Raw genomic sequence first — 18,218 nt, 5'->3', positions numbered from 1 at the left:
TGCCCCCCCCCCCCCCGGGGACGGCTCTGCTGCCCCCGGCCCTGCCCGGCTCGGAGGGTCCAGTCCCCCTCCCGCCTCCCCCTGCCCCGCCGCAGCTCCCGAGACACCGGTGACGCCGGGTCCGTCCCGTGGGCGGGGGGGAGGCGGAGCGCCCGGTCCTGCCCCGGCGCCCCATCACCGTGATGTCAGCGGGAGCACGAGACCGTCCCGCCCCGGTACCGGCGGGGCAGAGCCGAGCCATGGCCGGGTGAGGGCGGACGCTGCTCGAAACGCTGCGGGTGGCGGCGGGCAGCGGCGGGGCCGGTGCGGTGCCGTACAGCGGGGCAGCAGGACTGGCTCCCTGACCACCCCACCGTCCCTCCAGGTCTCTCGGCATCCCCCCGTCTCTGCCGGTGCAACCAGCGTGGCCGTTCTGATCCCGGCGGGCACCGGCCCCAGCGCGCACCGGGAGCGGTGGGTCCTGGGGTGAGTTCTCCCAGGTCCCGGCCCCGCGGGGCACCAGCCGGGCTGTGCGGCCCCTGACCGGTGCCTCCGGCCCAGGTACTCGCCAGAGCAGATGTATGAGCTGGTGGCCAACGTGGGCGAGTACTGGCTCTTCGTGCCCTGGTGCAGCCGGTCGGCCGTGCTCTCCCGCTGCGGGCAGGTGCTGCAGGCACAGCTCGAGGTTGGCTTCCCGCCCCTCCTGGAGCACTACGTCTCCGAGGTCTTCCTGGGCTCCCGGCGGATCCGGGTAGGCAGGACGGGACTGGGGCATTGGGCTGTGCCTGGGCAGCCTGAGACCCCAACAGCTCCAGGGAGACGCGGGGTGCTGGGACCATCCCTTGGGAGCAGAGCGGCCTCCTGAGCTGTCTCCCTGCCGCAGGCCATCAGCCGGGACTGCCGCCTCTTCAGGCACCTGGAGACGCTGTGGCAGTTTGGGCCAGGGCTGCCCGGACGGACAGACACCTGCGTGCTGGATTTCTCAGTGAGTGCCTCCCTGGGGCAGGCAGGGCTGCAGGCAGCATCAGCTCTGCCCACTCCGTTGAGCCTCCCACCACCTCCCCACTCCCCACCAGGTCTCCTTCGAGTTCCGCTCACTGCTGCACGCCCAGCTGGCCAGCCTGTTTCTGGACGAGGTGGCGGAGCAGACGGTGTCAGCGTTCACGGGCCGGGCGCAGGCGCTTTTTGGGCCACAGGCAGCGCTGTGGGACTGAGGGTGCCAGGCCATGGCGGGAGATGCTCCTCAGCACTCGGTCTGGCTTCGGCTGGGCTCTGCTCATGCTATTTATGTCTGTTTAACCCGCTCGAGAGATAATTTATTTTTCCAGCCCCATTGCTCTCCCACGTAGCTGACACAAGGCCCGGCTGCCCCGTGGCAGTGCTGGCGGCTGCCGACATAGATGGACTCTGCGACTGGTTGGTGCACCGTGACCCGCCAGCAAACCCCGGTGTGGACGCTGCCGGCTCCGGCTCCCCTCCTGTCGCAGTCCTGGCTGGGACGGAGTTGATGCCCTTGCTAGCGGCCAGCACAGCGCCAGGTCGCTTGGGGAGGGCAGCGGTGTGACAGCACACGGCAGTTTTGGTCTGTCGCTGAGCTCTCGAGGCCGCTCCTGCTCCTCACCCCCACCAGCGGGGCTGAGGGGGCGGGAGGGGGCACAGCCGGGACAGCCGACCCCGACCGACCCCAGGGGTGTTCCGTGTCACACGTCGTCGCGCGCGGTGTACGAACCCCGGGGAGGAGTGAGGCGGGGAACGTTTGGAATGACGGTGTCACCGTTCGGCGGGATGGCGCCCGGCTGCCCGGGGGTGGCTGGAGGCCGGACCCCCCCGCGGTGGTCCGCTTTGCTCCTGCGCCGCTTCTTCGTTACCTATTAAACCGTCTTTACCCCAAACTCCGGGGTTTGCCTCACTTTTACTCGTCAGAGCCCCTCCCCCGCCCCACAAGGGTGACCCAGCGGCTCCGCGGGGCCCGTCACGGCCGGGGGCTCAGCCCCGGGCCCGGCGCGGTGCGTCACGCTGACGTCAGGGCGGTTACGAGCGCTGCGGGGGGGGGGAGGGCGCCCCCTGGCGGTGGGACGATGGGGCGGACTGCGTTTCCCGTCGCCCCCCGCGGCAGTCACATGACCGGGGTGGGCGGAAGATGGCGGAGCCGCCCGGCGCCGCGGCCGAGGACTCGCGGGGGAAGGTGGGCCCGTTCGGCGGGCGCCGCGCCGCGGCGGGGGAACGGGCCGGGAGGGGGGCGGGGGGGGCTGGGGAGAGCGCGAGGGACAGGGTGAAGGCGGGGGGCGGAGGCCAAAGGTCGCTGAGCGCGCGGGGACCGGAGCCGGGGGGTGGGGGGGCTGCCTGCGCGGCCCCGGGGGTCGGGGGGGGGTCGGGAGGAACCGGGGGCGCGGTAGTTGCTGCCCCAGCCCGGCTGACGCCTCTTCTCCCCGCCGCCGGCCCCGCACAAGGTGGACGCAGCCTACGGCGACAATGGCCTGGACTCGGGTAGGTGCCCGGGCCTTGGGCCACCCCCGCACGGTCGCAGCAGCCGCTTGTCCCAATACGGTGACAGCGGCTGCCGGTGACCCTGCACCCCATCCCTCTGCGCCCGGTCACGCGCCCCGGGTTTGTCACTTACTGTGTGAAACCTCCCTCCAGCGCTCTTCATGGAAAACGCGAGGAAAGGCAGCATAGTGTCACGAGCCAACAGTATCGGCTCCACCAGCGCCTCTTCTGTCCCCAATACAGGTAGGGCTGTGGGGTTTGTCCTTTGCGGCTGTGGGTCTTTCTGCTCACTGGGCTGCCCAGCACGTGGCGGGGCTTCCGGCTCGCCCCTGTGCTGAGGGGCTGAGCACGGCTGCCTCCCCTGCCAGCAGGGCAGGATTCCCACTCCTAGGAGGGAGGGGAGATAGTGGGTAACAGCATCAGGGCATTGTGGTTTCCAGCAGTGTTTGGAGGAGGGACTTGGTCAGGTTTTGACACCTTCCCAAGGGGGCCGCTGGCATCTTCCTCCTGCCCAGCTCTACAGAGAGAGGGTTGGCAGTGCCCCTTGAAGCATTCGTCCTTGTCCCTTGACCTGCTGGAGCTGACTGCCACCCTGGGGCATGGGGCTGGCCTGGGCTTGGCTACAGCCCCCAGGGCCCAGCTGGTACCTTGAGCTGTCGCCCTTCTGTGTACCTTTGCCCCCTCCCACGCTTCAGGAGCTCGCCAGTCAGCCTTCTTCACACTCAGGCAAGTTCTCTCCACACAGATGATGAGGACAGCGATTATCACCAGGAGCCCTACAAAGAGTCGTACAAGGATAGGCGCAGGCGAGCGCACACCCAGGCGGAGCAGAAGAGGCGAGACGCCATCAAGGTAACCCGAGAGGCTGTGTGTGCTGTCAGCACAGAGGTTCACAGGGCCCTGCAGCACCCTGCTGTTCTTGGCACCGTCCTCCTTTGTTTCCCTGCTGGATTTACCCTCCCCAGACAGCAGCATGCTGAGAGCCAGCTCAGCTCTGGCTGGCTGTGTGGTGGGATTTGGGATTTGACACCTTTTGAAACAACGAGTCTCACACTGCTGAACTCCAAACACCTGAGCTGCGGCTCTGCTTCCCTACAGAAAGGCTACGATGACTTGCAGGCCATCGTTCCCACCTGTGAGCAGCAGGATTTTTCCATAGGCTTCCAGAAGCTGAGCAAGGTCATCGTCCTCCAGAAAAGTGAGTCTTAAGAGTGGGGAGAGGGAAGAGGGTACTATCAACCCCCAAAATGCCTTGCTAGAACCACGCAGGGCAGAGGTTCAGCATTTGGGGACCTTCTGGTGTGACAATGCTCTGTGTGAGCCCAGGTGCTGGCCACCTCCACCCACGTCCCCAAGGAGAATCAGGGCAGCTGGGACCTCATGCTGCCCAGGTGTGGGTACCTCAGGGCATCATCTGCCACCTTCTGTGGGGCTTTCAGGGGCTTGTGTCCACTCTCAAATCTTCACTCTGTGTTTTCATGCTCAGCCATCGACTACATCCAGTTCCTGCACAAGGAAAAGAAGAAGCAAGAGGAGGAAGTTTCTACGCTCAGGAAAGACGTGATGGCCTTGAAGATCATGAAAGTGTAAGGGAAGAGGGGTCGGGGGATGCACTCAGTGCTTTGCAGGCAGCCTGGCACCCGGAGTACCAAACCTGTCCCTGACTGCTGTCACCATTTCTCCTCCAGTGGCTCATTAGTGTGGGTCTGTCTTGGGTCAGTTGGTGGAGTTTAGTAGGAAGGTGGATCTGATTCAGAAAATGAATCTGCTCCCAGTGTCAGGAGCAGCCTCAGCTTCCCAGTATTTGTGGGATCTTGGTCCTCCCTGTCGTTGCAGCAGCCAGGCGTGTGCAGCCTCACGGGACGCTTGGTTTGTTTCAGGAACTATGAGCAGATTGTGAAAGCTCATCAGGACAACCCAAGCGAAGGCAAGGACCAGGTCTCTGACGAGGTGAAGTTCAATGTTTTCCAAGGCATCATGGATTCCCTGTTCCAGTCCTTTAACGCCTCCATCTCCGTAACGAGTTTTCAGGAGCTCTCGGCTTGTGTCTTCAGCTGGATTGAGGAGCACTGCAAGCCCCAGGTGGGTGCGGGAGTCGTGGGAGGGCTATTGCAATAGCAGAGGGAAACAGGACAGAGACCACTGTGCACATCTGCACCCAGTGCAGGACTGGGCATGGCTGTCCCCTCTCCTGGAGCTTCCAAAAGGGGAGTGTGTGACTGGTGCTAGACTGGGGCAAAGTGCGGGGACAGGAGAAGGTTCCCAAGCTCCAGCCTCTCCCGCTGCAGCTGCTGTACTGGTTTGGTGCTGAAAGCTGGCCAGGGTGAAACAGAGTTCAGCAGGAGAGTCTTGCTTGGTCCCCATCACTCCCTCAGGACACGGAAAGGTTTTCTGGGAATTAAGTAACCTCTGAGGGGGCAGGCACTCAGGCAGGGCTAGGTCCCTGCCCTGCTGCGGCCCAGGAACAGCAGTGGGAGCGTTTCCGACGCAGGTGTCGCAGTGTTTGGCACTGCACGTGCCAGCCCCAGGGGGTGCCCATGGCACATGCCCCAGGCTTTTGCAGGAGTTGCTGAGCGGGGACGGGCTGTTCCTCCCCTGGAACAACTGACCTTGTCTCCTCTCTGCCCCAGACGCTGCGGGACATCGTGATTGGGGTCCTGCACCAACTCAAGAGTCAGCTCTACTGAGCCTTCCCTACAGCGCCAGCAGCTCTGGGGCTGCCCACGGGGTTGGGGCACCTCCTGCCCGGGGACTCGGGTGACGGGCACCAGGAATGGCTGGGCCACCTCCCACATGGCTGTTGGTAAAGCTTCTCTGAATTATTTATTGTATTAACTACAAAACCAAAATGAGGCCGTGCAGATACCGCTGCTCCACAGGTGCTGTCACAGTCAATATTACCAAATATTTATAGGGACTCGGCAAAAAGGGAAAAATAGTGTGTGTTGAGTAGAGGCTTTTTAAGGTGCCAGAGAGTCTTTAGCTCAGGCAGATGTGGCACCATGGGGTTCGCCTGTGCCACTGACTCTCCACTGTGCAGCAGATCTTCTCTGTAACTGCAAGCCACTGATACGACCCCTTCTGATCCCACGGAGGGGAGTGAAACAAGAATGCATGCTAAAAGCTGTTGGTTTCTGTTAAAACAGACTAGGAATAGGCTTCTCCCCTAACTGGGGGCTTTCTCATACCTCCCTCTGACACAGCTCTTACAGGGCATGTTTTTTTTTAAGTTGTGTAGCTGCTTTGGGGAAGCCTGGCAGAGCAGGCTGACAGACGAGCCTGTCACTGCCAGGATGGTGCAGAACTGGTGACATGCACCAGGGACTTGCTAAAACCTGACCTCTTCGCTGTAGCCATAGACCCCTGAAAGGGAAATGGGAGTGAGCTTTCCACGCAGGCTTTTCCTGAGTGAGCGCTGAAGTGTGTCCGGCTTCACCTGCCTTCGGGTTTTGATGTGGCCGTACTGAACAGGGACATCATCCAGTAGCTGTAGCGCATTGCTGACACGAGCTCTCACTGCTTCTCCTTAGAACTTAAATATACACCCACATATACATAACCAGCCTTGATTTGATTTGATTTTTGTTTTTATAAATCACCAAAATCATCCTGAAGTATTAGCAGTGTCAGTTTTGCAGATGCTCTTTACCCTGTCACACACTGCTTCATGGCTCTGGCCAGCACAGATGCTTCGCAGCACAGTGTCACTGCTGCCCAAGCAGGGGTTGGTCACTGCATGGAGCAATTGTACCAGGGCTGCTCCAGCGTGGTGACACCAACAGCAGGATTTGGTCTCTGCAATCACATTCCTGCTCCCACTCAAGGGGTAGCAGAGATTTATTTTACACTGTTTCTCCACTGTCAATGAGGTATATGGTTTGAACGCTGCGGCATAAGAATGTTTAAGCTACTGCTTCTACATGCATTTAGTAGTGGAGAAACCCATTCAGGGGTTGATTTTTATATGTAATTATTCTTCAACCCCAGCATTTGGGTGTCCTTTTCAATGCAATGCAAAGGAAACCCCAGAGCATAAGCCTGTGGTGATGCTCAGCACCGATAAAGCATGCATGCACAGGGTCAGCTGTGTCTCGCCTGGAAGATGTTGCTGTGAGATGAATAAAATCCTCTCATGGGTGGGCAGGTGAGGGTAGGGCTCTGCGGCTGCATAGGGGGCACAGACTGAGCCCCCGGAGCTGCTCTGCCAGAAGCTGCCTCCTGCCTTGGGAGGAGGACGTGGAGTTTTACAGACCTCACATGTGAAAGCAACATATTTTTCTATTGTGAAAAATAATTAAATAAATTTTGCTGAATGTTTTAATGATTTTTCTGCTTTTATTTCTGTTACTGAGTTCCTGGAGCCTTCCCCTAGAGCTGGTCAGAGACGGACTGGTGGTTTCTGGAAGCCCAGCCCAGCCGTCGAGGCTCAGGTTACCCTCTCCTGGCTGTTGCCTTCCCCACTCCTCGGAGCCCAAGCCCTGCCCCGACACCCTCTGAACAGAGAAAACACCACAGCAAAGCACAGCTGAACCAAAACCCTGGTGTTTAATGGGTCATATTCTCCTGTACTGCTCAGTCACACTGTGGGCAGTAGCTGAAATACACAGAGAGCTCTGCAGCAGTAACAGTCACGAGTTCATTCGCCCCACTGAGGCGCTCGCTTCTTTTTCTTAGTAGAACACCAGGGACGCTAACAACAGCGCATTGACACCTCCCCACAGCCCCGTGGGGACACCAGACCTCAGCAGCTCACTGCACTGAAGGGCAGGAAAAAATAATGTTCCCTCTGCAACAGAGACAGTGGGAGGGCCCAGTGCAGAGTCACTCGCTCCAACCACCCTTCCAGCTGCAAAGCATTTTAGAACAAACGCATATAAATATGCAGATGAGCCCAAGCCCTGCAAAAAAGAGGAAAAAAACCCAATCCAACAGCTGAGTTTCAGCATCAGCTCCTTCTCCTGCCCGGCACAAAGACTCCCTCAGCGTCTCACACAGCCGCTGGCAGTGTGACGTTATGGTCCTCGTCCGTCTCTATCCCGACCTCCTCCTGTACAAGCACAGGGCGTCTCAGCAGGGTGGCTGCTCCGGCCCCGCAGTGCAGGGAGAGCCACCGCTGCCATCGCCGTGGGGCCATGGGGCAGAGCCCAGCCTTGGTACTTACAAAGAATTGCTTCTTGCTTTTAGGGTACCCCTCCAGGATGGCCTCCAGCAGCTCGGTTGCCTGGTGAGACAGGGGCATGGGGAGGGCTGCGGGGCGGCTGTGCCAGGCAGCCCCACTACAGCTCTCGGGGACTGTCCCCCGTAGGGGTGTCACAAGCCAGCGCAGCTCAGGTGACAGTGCGGGAGCAGCTTGCTCTAACGCCAGGAGAGGCCGGTTTGTTTCCCCAGGACAGGCAGAGCTTTGCAGGGATTCATGCATTTGGGCACTGCAGCAACATGGTCTTTTCCCAGGGGATCACCTTGGCACCCACACAGCCCCGGGGCTAGCACCGAGTGCAGCCGGCACAGCACTCCCTGCTCCACTGCTACAGCATTTGCCTGAAGTCGTCTCAACCAGCGGCAGGAAGGCACTCAGCTGGGACAAGGGCTGCTCCCCGAGTTGCCCAGCAAACCTCACGTCCCTGTCAGAGCACCAGTGTCACTGCAGGACTGTCACCGCCACCACTGAGGTGCTGCCCACCCACCCCTGCTCGATGGCACGGTCATTACCATTCGCTTCCTTCTCCGCCACTCCTTGCAGTACAGCTTCTGCTCGCTACAGACCTGCAAACAGCAAGACAAAGTGAGAACAAATCAGGCAGCACCTGCTCACCATCATGCACTCAGCTGAGGCTCGGCACAGGCTCTGCGGAGCAGCTCGGGTCCCACACAACCCCCTGCCTCCCTTGTACCGCTGTCAGTTGCATCGTACTGCTGTCAGTCGCACTGGGGACTGGGTAACCTGACAGAGGGTTGGTAAGATTGGCCCACCTGCTCACCTGGGCTCTGCTGCCGGTGCTTGGCTCAGCCCCAGGCAGCTCTTTACCTTCTCTTTTTCTTCTGGAGTCACGTGGTTGGTGGCAGACTTAATCCTCTCCAGTTTCTCTGTGTAACTCGCACAGTCCTTCCTCAACTCCTCAATCTCCCTGGCCATCTCAGGAGTTGTCATGGAGCTGTTCAGGTCCTTCAGCTCTGGAAGGGAGGCACTGATCACCAGCAGGGCCGATAGCCCAGTGGCCAGGGCACAGCCGCCCGCGGGCCCCCGGGCGCTCCTGGTGCCATAGGGGCTGGCTGGGTTCACTCACCCGCTTCCATTTGCCGGCAGCTCTGCTGCAGCGCCTGCACCTTGGTGGAGAGCACAGCGATCTCCCCGTCCAGGCCACGGAGCTCCGTGTCGCTGGCAGCCGGGAGCTGCTCCTGCGGTGAGGCGGTGGGTCAGCGGGGGTGGCTACCAGCAGGGGCGGCGCCCGGGGTCGGGGCTCACCTGGTCGGCGAAGTAGATCTTCTGCTTCCCGTAGGCCTTCTCGCGGATGCGGCCCTGCTGTGCCAGCTGCTCCAGCGCCTTCACCACGGCCTGCGGGACGGGCGCCGTCAGCCGGGCCCCGTGCCACGGCCCGCGCCCCCCGGCCCAGCCCAGCCCGGCTCACCGCCTTGCCGAGCCCGTGCTCCCGCTGCAGGTTCCCGAAGGCGTCCTGGGCGCTGTACGGCCGGTTCTGCTCCCGCAGGTACTGCAGCAGCACGGCGGCGGCGCCTCCTGCGGGACAGCGCGCCGGTCACCGCGGCCACCGGGGGCCGCGACAGAAGGGCGGCGGCCGCCCCGCGCTCCCTCGCCCGGCCCGCCCTCGCTCACCGCCCGCCGCGGGGCCATCACGGCCTTTACTCATCCTCCGCCTCCGCGCCTTCCCGCTCCTCTCCTCTCCCGTCCGGCGGCGCTAACGCACTTCCGGCGTGCCGCCCGTTCCCCTCCAATCGGGACGAAGGAAGAGAGGCAGGCTCCGATTGGCGGCGAAGCTGAAACCACGCCCCGAGGAGCGGGGCGGGGCCAGGAAAGCCCCAGGAGGCGGGACCTGGGGGTACGACAGCGGGATCCCGGGGATGGGGTGGGGCTACCGGAGGAGCGGCGTGCCCGGGGCGCGACGGGCCCGTCCGCCGCGGGGCGAAGGGATGGCCGGAGAGCGCTGGGCCACCAGTGGGGGGTGTGCCGCACCCCTGGGCCGGACGCGGTGGTCCCAAACCCTGCGCCATCCCCCACCTGCCCACCACCCCCACCCCTCCCGGGACAGCCGATCCTCCTATAACATAACCCGGTAACGACGCCCGTCTCCGGCAGCACCAGCGCCGGCACCCCCAGGGAGACGGATTCAGACAAAAGGCAGCAGAAGGGGTTTCCCTGAAAAGGAACGTTCTTTGCTGCGCAAAGGCGACAGGAACCGGATTCTATGGCTTAGAAAACGCAGTGGGAAAGCTCAGCAAGGCGCAGACCGGGGGCGGACAGAACAACTCTTTCCCAGCAGCTGCTGGTTTCTGTAGGTAACCACAGCGGGCACAAGCTCGCTGGTCACCAGTGGCCTGCACTGGTGTCCCCCGCCGGGTCCCCACTGCGCCAGGCTGGGCAGGACAGTGCCACCTCTTCCCTCCTCCAAAAACCTGGCCCCAGCCACTCCCAGGAGGCAGCGTCAGAGGAAGCGCAGCACTGCCATGTCCACCCCGAATGTGCGCTGTAGGAGCACAGGGGATTTTTAGCAAAGTGTTAGTCCGTTATTTTAGGAAAGCAACACAAGAGCAGCTGCCACATGTAGATGATCTTTGCAGGACGCTAAGTCATCACAGTAGATGTCTTATTGCCATTACGTCTCTTACAAAATAGCATCACTAGAAAGCTGGAACTGGAGATGAGTGGGCATTCCAAGTACAAACATGGTGGCCGTACACTGTCGTGTCCACAAGTGGAGCAGGGGGTTTGTTTCTACCCAGAGCTGGATATTGCTGGGAAAGAAGACTTGGATTCTGTGCATATTTTAGGGGCGGGGAATGGTTGTCTTAAAGACAGAATAGCATTAAGTCCCAGACACTAAGTCTGAGGGGAAACCAATCCTTTTCACCTGGCTACACATCAGCCCCAGAAGGTCCGCTTCAAGATTGTCCTTGGCGACGCTAAGTCGATCTCTGGAGCTGCAGGCACCAGATTTATTGTCTTAGGTGAGGCAGTTTGGAGCAAGCAGCATCCTGGCAGACAGTGCAGGGCAACGTGTGGGTGATTGTGGAGCTATCACATCAACGTCTTTTCCCTATGAATTACCAGTGTAGTTTATTTTAAAATCCAAGCGAGGCTACAGTCACAAGTCACAGTGGTGTTCCCAGCCAGGACTGGCTGCCACGTCACTCATACTCACACAGGAGACGATCTAGATAACTGTGCAAGGCCTTTCCTTCCAGGATTCCCCTCCATGATGCACAATAGAAAACCAGTGGGAAGTGACGGGATTGCTTACTGGCCCCGTGAGCCAGCAGGGTCCAGCTGGTTCAGCTCGGACTGATCCAGCAGTTCAAAGTCATCCCCTTCCGCATCAGTGTCCAAGTCCGAGCTGGCCGTTCTAAGATAAGTCTTTGCACCTCTCTGGGGATTGTCGCTGCGTGAGGAGCCTGGCTGAGGGGTTCCTGACAGTGCAAGCTGTATCATTCCTCTGGTGACAAACCCGGCTATGTTGTTAGTAAGATTCTGTACAGATGGCAGTGTGCCAGATTCTTCCTGGTCATAAGGGAGATGCAGATCTTCTGTCACTTGTGGGCGGTAAGCCAGACTTGGGATCCCAATGCTGGTGTCATCTTCGTCATCTATGCCAGTTGCTTCTGGGTTAATGGAAGGGAAGTCAGGGAGATCCCTGGCAAAAGACTCTTCTGGGTCACTATGACCATCCAAGTCTAGAAGAAGAGAAAGTGTTTTAAATACACAGCACACACCAAACACCCTGCAGGCGAGGGCAGCATAGCACACAAAAGCTGGGCCATTACCTCCCCAAGACAGACTGTCTCTTGTCATCTCACAGACCAAACGCTCTTTCATCTCCCTCTCACACAGCTATTCAGGATGCCTGCTGACCTCCCACTTCACTCACAAGGAATACAGATGCTGAACCAGACACCTTCTGCCAGAGGAAAGCGTCTCCTCCCAGACTGTGCACTGCAACCCATATCCCTACAGCCAGAGACTGGCAGAGCTGGATCTGCCTTTGAAGAGCAGCTGTTGTTACTCTACCAAAGCACCAGAGGAATTCAGAAGGAATTTCAGTTCTGAAAGAACAGGTAGTTGTATCTCATCTTAGCCAGCAAGAGAGACATCAAACAGCTAGACCTCAAGGACAGAAGGCAATGAATGCATCCTCTCTCCCACCCACCACACGGGCACCCGCTCAGTATTCCACACCTTCCAGAAACTGCCCATTTCCACTCACCTTCTGATCCCTCTGTCAGGGGAGTCTGGCCCCTTGAAAGGTTAAACATCCCATTTTCAGTGTAGGAAACCTCAGCATCCGAATGCTCCGAGTCGGAGATGGTTAGTTCCTTGGCGACCACAGAGTCATCCAGCTTGAAAATAGGAGATAAAATTGAAAACATCAATACTGGAAGGCTTATTCCTGTGCTTCAAGACAAAACACGTGATCCAGCAGCTGCCAGTTAAACCCACTCCCCCCAGGAGGCTGGTATCTGAGGCTCTTTCACATTTTACTGCCCAGCCTAGGAGACCACAGCTGGTACAAGCAGCGCGGGACATACTTGAGTGAGACAAAATAGGAAAAACCTCTCTAAAAGGAGAATATCCTCATGTGATTTTCCATCACAACTCAGCTACAACTTGCTGGATACGGGACCACACACTGCGTGTCCACACAATGCAGCGAGTTTGTTCTATTCAGCTGAGCTCTTCTATTTCAGAGACGCTTCGTTACCTTGGGACAGAACGCGGCAAGCTCCTCTTCGCTGTCACTCCCATCATCCACAGCCTCCTGATTAAGGGATCGGTGACGCACTGCCAGAAACCAGAGTCAAAGCTTATTATTGCTGCTAAGACAGGGGTCTGTACAGGACCAGCCTTAGGCTGAGCACAAAAACCCTAAACTGGCAAGCTTGGATGTAACACAGCGTGCTTTGTTCCACAGCAGAGCAACGTGACCATTTCTGACTTGGGCTGCTGCAGATCTTTGGCATGTTTAGCAGCTACCTTGCACGGAGTCCTTCCTCTTTCTTCAGTGCAACTGCAATATGGAACACACAGTTCCGGCAGCTGAGAAATGGAGCGGCTCAGCACCACGAAGAGCTTACACCAACTGCTAACTGGGAGATGCCTGTGGAGGCAGAGCTGCCTCGCTTCCTTCCCAAAGCAGTTGCAAGCACTTGCCAAGGGAGCTGGAGTAACTGCCATGCCATACGTGCAGCCCTATCCCACTCCAAGACAAGGGACTCTGTTCACAGTCTGTTTCAGGTACCAAGGATCAGAAACACAGTACAGAAACTTACGTTGCTTCTCCCGCTGCTTTGATATCATATAGCCTCGAACACTGAAATCCAGCCGCTGCAGAGCTGGCTCCAGCTTCATGTACATGCGCTGCCCCAGTTTGTGGTACACAGCCAGGGGCCACAGCAGGATGAAGAGCACTGAGGTAAGTGGGAACGCTGATTAGAAGTTTGTTCAGGATGCTACTTGGCAAACATCTTGCCCATTTTGTGATGCAGTACAACACACACAGTATGCAAGATCTGAGCACTGAAGGCAATGCTGCGGGAGGCAGTAAGAATTAGTGCAACCACCTCTGCCAATTTGACAAAATTGAGAGGCCAACCTACTAGTGCTCAGATCTATAGTTACTAAGCACTCAGACATGTTCTCTCTGGACCAGAGACCTTAGAGTCTTGGCCAAGAACCACCACATTCCAGGCAGAACATATTATTTTTAAAATTTAAAGCCATTCACACAAGCTTTCCTTTTGAGCAGGAGAGTCCCATTCCTCAGACATTCAGATCCCCCCTCATCTCTACTCTTTTTACTAGTAAGTCTGTACTGGCACAGAGATCTACTTACACAGCAAGTATGAGAGCAAGAGTCCAGGGATATACCGGCCCAGGACAGCCAGGAAAGTAAAGACTCCACACACTAGAAGGCAAAACTGAAGACACAGAGACAGTGAGTTTCCAAGGTTAAGCAGTGGATTCACTCAGTTCTTGACCGTTTTGTTCTCCGCAGATTCTAGGTCAAGTCATAATTCTAATGACAGCGAAGCCTTCCTAGCATTCGACTACCCCGCTCTAGGACTAGCACAGACACAGGAGGTATCTGGCTTCAGAGCGACAGGCAGCATGCCGAGGCCTCTGCCTCAGAACATGAGGAGCTTCCCAAAGCAGGTACGCTAAAAGCAAGGAAGAAGCTAAAGAAGACAGAACTCTTCAAGGTGAAAAGGGCAATGACAGTACCACCATGTTACACGTTCCTCTTTGCATAAGTCTCAAAAAAGAAGAAAAAGGAAAAAAAAAAAGCTTGACGCACTTTCTCAAACTGTTAAAATCCAGTGAGGGAGATGAATTTGAGAGACACTTTAAAAAGCTAGAAACCTCCAGAAGGAGCAGCTACAGTTTCACTTCACTAGTGCAATCAACATGCTGACACTCGTTTTCTCCTCCCTCCTCTGCAACCTGATTCTTCTGCCTGTGCTTTCTATTCCTCTCTACCACTTAAGAGCCATGTTGTTGTGAGAGACCTCCTGTGGTAACCTCCCATGTCTGAATGCATTCAGCCCACTCTGGGTGCCACCTCAAAAGGATACCAGCAGTCAGCAGAGGCTCCACACAAAACATTTTATTTGCTGAGGTCTGTACATTCTTACCTTTCCAGGGTTTTGCCTCTTGAAAATGAAGAGGTTACTTAAGAAGCTGGTCCCAGCCACCCATCCTTCAGCCAAATGGTGACAGAGTTCTGGCACTCCGAGCAGCTGAGGGTGAACATATCCCCAGCTGCAGCAAAGGGAAGAATTCAGGAACAGATATTGCTGCATCAACATCAGTGCAGAAGTCACTCGTTATAAACACTTCTCTCAATACTACCTTCTCTTTTCCCCCTGCTCTGGGGTCTAGAGATGAGGGTCAGCCTGCCTTTCAAAACACCACCTTGCCAAAAGCAGCACTTCTACATGCTGTTCTACAAGTCTCCCAGTTCTCCCATAGCAGCTAAGGAGCAATAATTTCAGTCATTCAGTCATTTGGCTTACATTAGTTTCCATGCTACTGGAGAGAAAGGGCAGTGCAGAAGCAAATCAAGCCAATCTCTTTGCTTTTTCTGCATTTATTTGGTCAACAGCAACCCCCAAGAATTCAGCATGAGGTTTACAAGCAGCCTTGTACCTTACTTAATATATACAGGTACTTCGAAGATATCGTCTTTGGCAAGTTCTAGTAGTGCTTCTTAACTGCTAGTCACAAGTACCTGAAGGTTAGGAAGAGCAATTCCTTTTGTAGTTGCACCTCTTGCAAAAAAAAAAAAAAAATTAAAAAAATTGTCATTTGGCAACAGCTCAAATGATTTAATTGAGAGCTGAGCATCTAGTGCAGCTGGGCAGCACAGACAGGTAGAAAGGTGTGCCCAGAGAGAGGAAGGTGTTATTAGCAAGACAACACCCCAGCATTTCTCAACCCATTATTATTGCTGCAGTCAGATCATAACTATGCAGTAACAACTTCTGGGGCAAGCCTGTTGCACATTCCCTATGGAGTCTCAGAAGACTTCATAATTTCAAAGAAAAAAAAAGTTGTTTTCCTGATACTGGAAGCCCATACAAAAGGAATTGCTTTTAAGGCAGCACCTCTAACTTAAGGGTGCAGGGGGCAAGTGGCAGGGGAAGTTTTAAAACACTCAGGCAAGCACTATTGGAGGTCAGCATGAGGCAAAGATTAAGTATAATATAATGGCTTAGGCAAGTCAAAAACATCACAAGGGCTCGGCACAGTTCAGGGCTCCATCCTCCCTCCACTAAGTAGCTCCCTTCTCCCCCTCTGTCCTTGCTCAGAAGAACCAACATTACAAGCACGTGCAGGTAATAATTACACGGTATCACAGCAAAGTACCAAAGAGCAGAGGATTCAATTAGTTTCCTACCTCTCATTGTCTAATTCGTCAGGTCTTGCCACTAAAATATTAAGAACAGACACGACATTAGTCGCAAGGAATTTGCCATGAGAATGCTTAGCTCTTGGGATTTAAGTAAAGCTTTAATGAGCTGAGGAATACTTGGAAGAGGCATTAACTGTAATAAGAACCTGAGATGCATCACTCCATGACACATTTTGAATGTGTACGTGTGACAATACAAGACTGCAAGAGAGTCTCCTCATTGCTCCTCAGTATTTTTTGGACATTGTCTGGAAGGCTGCTCTGGTTACAGTGGCAGGTATTAGCAAAAAATACTGCCTCCATCTCCATCCCTTGCCCTGCACACACCCAGATGGTGAAGGAAGTCCAGCTTGCTCATTGAGGGGCATCAGAAATTTAAGTCTTTAGATACTTTCTCACCCAGGCTAGAATTTGAAAAGTGACCCAGGGATGTACCAGTTAACCCCCCAAAAAATAAAAACCAAGGTTATAAGGGAGCTAGACAGACACTTCCTCATCACTTCAGCTACAGAGCCTGAGCCAAGCTGCTGTTAGAAACCGAGGAAAGCTTTAATGTCTTCCCAAGAACTACAGAGAACATGGGTTGAAGCAGAAAGCTGGGAGTTGTACTTGATCGTTAGTTAGGGAACCACTTCTGAGAGCATGCAAATCCATACGCACTGCTTCAAAACCAACCTGTCTCCATAAAAAGCCAATGAAATCCTGAGCTGCTAAGAATGGTAGTATTAATGAGTATATTAATATCACAAATGATAGACAGAACTGCTTTATTTACTGAAAGCTTTAGAGTAACTTCATTAGCAGCCGTTAAGATGCCCCTCCTTTCAAAGAAATCTCTACTCAACAGCAAGGCTGGGACTCATCTTCATCCTAAAACATGAAGCTGGTTTATTACAGATTCTGAGGAAAAATCCAGATGTATTCCACATATGCTTCAATTTCTTGCTCTTGTACTGAATGCTCGGAAGGTGAATCACTGCTTCAAAACCTGCACTAGTTCACGTACACCAGACGTGTCAGGATTATGAGACAAACACTATTGTTGCATGAATGAAAAGCTCTTCTTATGTTTATATAGGTTAGGATTTTCCAACTCTGGGAAGAACATGCCTACAGTGTTCTTGCCTGCTTCTAGACTCAGAAAACAAAAACTCCAGAATTTTAACTATTTAACTCCAGGCAGTCAGGCCTATGTACCTCTAGGGCCAAAAATGGTGCTTGATGTGCTCACGTTGACTCAAATGGTGCAACTTACCTCCGATTTCAGGCCAGATTTTGTTCTTCCACTGATCTACACAAACTACTACTATAAGAGTTAATGCAACCAGGAACAGCAAGCGAAGAGAAGTCAGAGCAAAAAACCTACAGGGAAGAAACAAACAAATCGGTACCGGCCAGATCTGTGCAACACACACAAAATGGGTAACAACCTCAAAATGAATTGGTCACTCAGTAACAGCTACAGTCAGAGAAAAGTGAGCAAGTGCTAATCAGTCAGCATCCAGCCTGCCCGCGCTGCGCCTGCTGGGGAACTTATCAGGCAGCTGCTGTCAGGCTGCTTTGGGGACCCTTATTTGCTTGTGTCATTTCTAGCACGATAGGCCTACTTTACAGCTCACCTCAGAGCCGAGCCGAACCTGCTGCCCTTCCTCCACTGTTCACAGAATAGTTTGGGTTTTGCTGATTAGCTTTACTCTTTCCAATAACGGGAAACATGCTGAGAGGGACCGAGCTGAAGTAGACATCAGCACTTCCAGGTTCCTTCCTGCCTGCTGACTCGAGCTCTTCGGCCTGGCCGCCCGGGTGCCACCTCCACCCGCGAGCTGTTCCCGGCCAGCGCGGGGGCCGCACCGAGCGGAGGAGCCTTCCCCCGCGGGGACCGCACTCACCGGCTGCGGGCAGACGAGCTACGGGGCAGCCACGAGCGTGCCCTACGGCTGCGGGGCGCTCGGCCGCTGCTGCCCTCCGACCACCCACCCGACACCCCCTGCCACGGGAGGAAAGCCAGGCGGAAAACCTTCGAAGTCCCGGGCCGTCTCGGCGGCTACCGCGCTGCCGGGGGGAGCAGCCTCGGGACTGCACGCACCCGCGGCCCCCCCCGCCGCTGTACGGGGCCTCGGCGAGACGCGCCCTCCGCCACAGGGACTGCTCCGCGGCCCGGCGGCCCGCAGGGGAGCGGACCCGGGCCCCGCCGGGGCGGCCTGCGCCTCAGTCGGCCTCCCGCCTCCCCGCCGCCCGGGCCCCGCGGCCGCCCGCTCACCAGAAGAGGCCGTGCGCCGCCGCCCACCACAGCGCGCTGCGGACCGGCCGCTCCCACACCAGCGCGGCCTGTGCGGCGCTCAACAGCGGCTCGTAGGGCCCCAGGCGGCCCCGCAGCGCCGCGCTCAGCGCCTGCACCCGCCGCTGCCGCTCGCCGGGCCCGCCGGGCCGCGCCGCCGCCATGGCTCCCTCACGGCATCAACATCCGGCCGCCCCGCGCGCGCGCACGGTCGCCAACGACATGGCGGTCCCCGCCGCCGGAAGCAAGGGCCGCGCAGGGCGCCGCCATCTTGGCGCAGGCGCCGCCGCTGCCCCCTGCCAGAGCGCACGCGCGTTGCCAGGAGCGCCGCAAGGGGC

General features: G+C 56.6%; 3 protein-coding genes and 1 pseudogene across 4 annotated transcripts; 2 read left to right on the top strand and 2 right to left on the bottom strand.

Annotated features, from left to right (window-relative positions):
* Positions 1–94: 94 nt before the first annotated feature.
* Positions 95–1,842, top strand: LOC309681270 (coenzyme Q-binding protein COQ10 homolog A, mitochondrial-like; annotated as a pseudogene). Its single transcript, XR_014270598.1, has 5 exons — positions 95–313; positions 365–465; positions 541–730; positions 863–964; positions 1,056–1,842. The product of XR_014270598.1 is annotated as a coenzyme Q-binding protein COQ10 homolog A, mitochondrial-like (transcript).
* A 259-nt stretch (positions 1,843–2,101) lies between these two features.
* MLX (MAX dimerization protein MLX) lies at positions 2,102–5,224 on the top strand. The gene is made up of 8 exons (XM_082494772.1): positions 2,102–2,164; positions 2,430–2,466; positions 2,620–2,709; positions 3,212–3,318; positions 3,565–3,664; positions 3,953–4,052; positions 4,347–4,548; positions 5,097–5,224. The coding sequence occupies exons 1-8, from the start codon at positions 2,120–2,122 to the stop codon at positions 5,151–5,153; spliced, it is 738 nt and encodes a 245-aa protein (XP_082350898.1). The 5' UTR covers positions 2,102–2,119; the 3' UTR covers positions 5,154–5,224.
* Positions 5,225–7,385: 2,161 nt separating this feature from the next.
* On the bottom strand, positions 7,386–9,406 carry PSMC3IP (PSMC3 interacting protein). Its single transcript, XM_082494773.1, has 8 exons — positions 9,296–9,406; positions 9,093–9,199; positions 8,930–9,019; positions 8,751–8,862; positions 8,492–8,637; positions 8,176–8,229; positions 7,628–7,687; positions 7,386–7,513 (listed from the first exon to the last, which is right to left on the bottom strand). The coding sequence occupies exons 1-8, from the start codon at positions 9,327–9,329 to the stop codon at positions 7,454–7,456; spliced, it is 663 nt and encodes a 220-aa protein (XP_082350899.1). The 5' UTR covers positions 9,330–9,406; the 3' UTR covers positions 7,386–7,453.
* An 839-nt stretch (positions 9,407–10,245) lies between these two features.
* RETREG3 (reticulophagy regulator family member 3) lies at positions 10,246–18,151 on the bottom strand. Its single transcript, XM_082494771.1, has 9 exons — positions 17,863–18,151; positions 16,858–16,964; positions 15,588–15,618; positions 14,323–14,449; positions 13,524–13,608; positions 12,961–13,098; positions 12,393–12,472; positions 11,898–12,030; positions 10,246–11,367 (listed from the first exon to the last, which is right to left on the bottom strand). Exons 1-9 carry the CDS (start codon positions 18,042–18,044, stop codon positions 10,934–10,936), a joined length of 1,317 nt encoding a protein of 438 aa, XP_082350897.1. The 5' UTR covers positions 18,045–18,151; the 3' UTR covers positions 10,246–10,933.
* Between the last annotated feature and the right edge of the window lie 67 nt (positions 18,152–18,218).

This window comes from Vanellus vanellus (genome assembly GCF_965231255.1).
Source record: "Vanellus vanellus genome assembly, chromosome: 24".
NCBI classification, from domain to species: domain Eukaryota; kingdom Metazoa; phylum Chordata; class Aves; order Charadriiformes; family Charadriidae; genus Vanellus; species Vanellus vanellus.
Note: the sequence above shows the minus strand (reverse complement) of the source record. Positions and strands in the feature narration are given on the sequence as shown.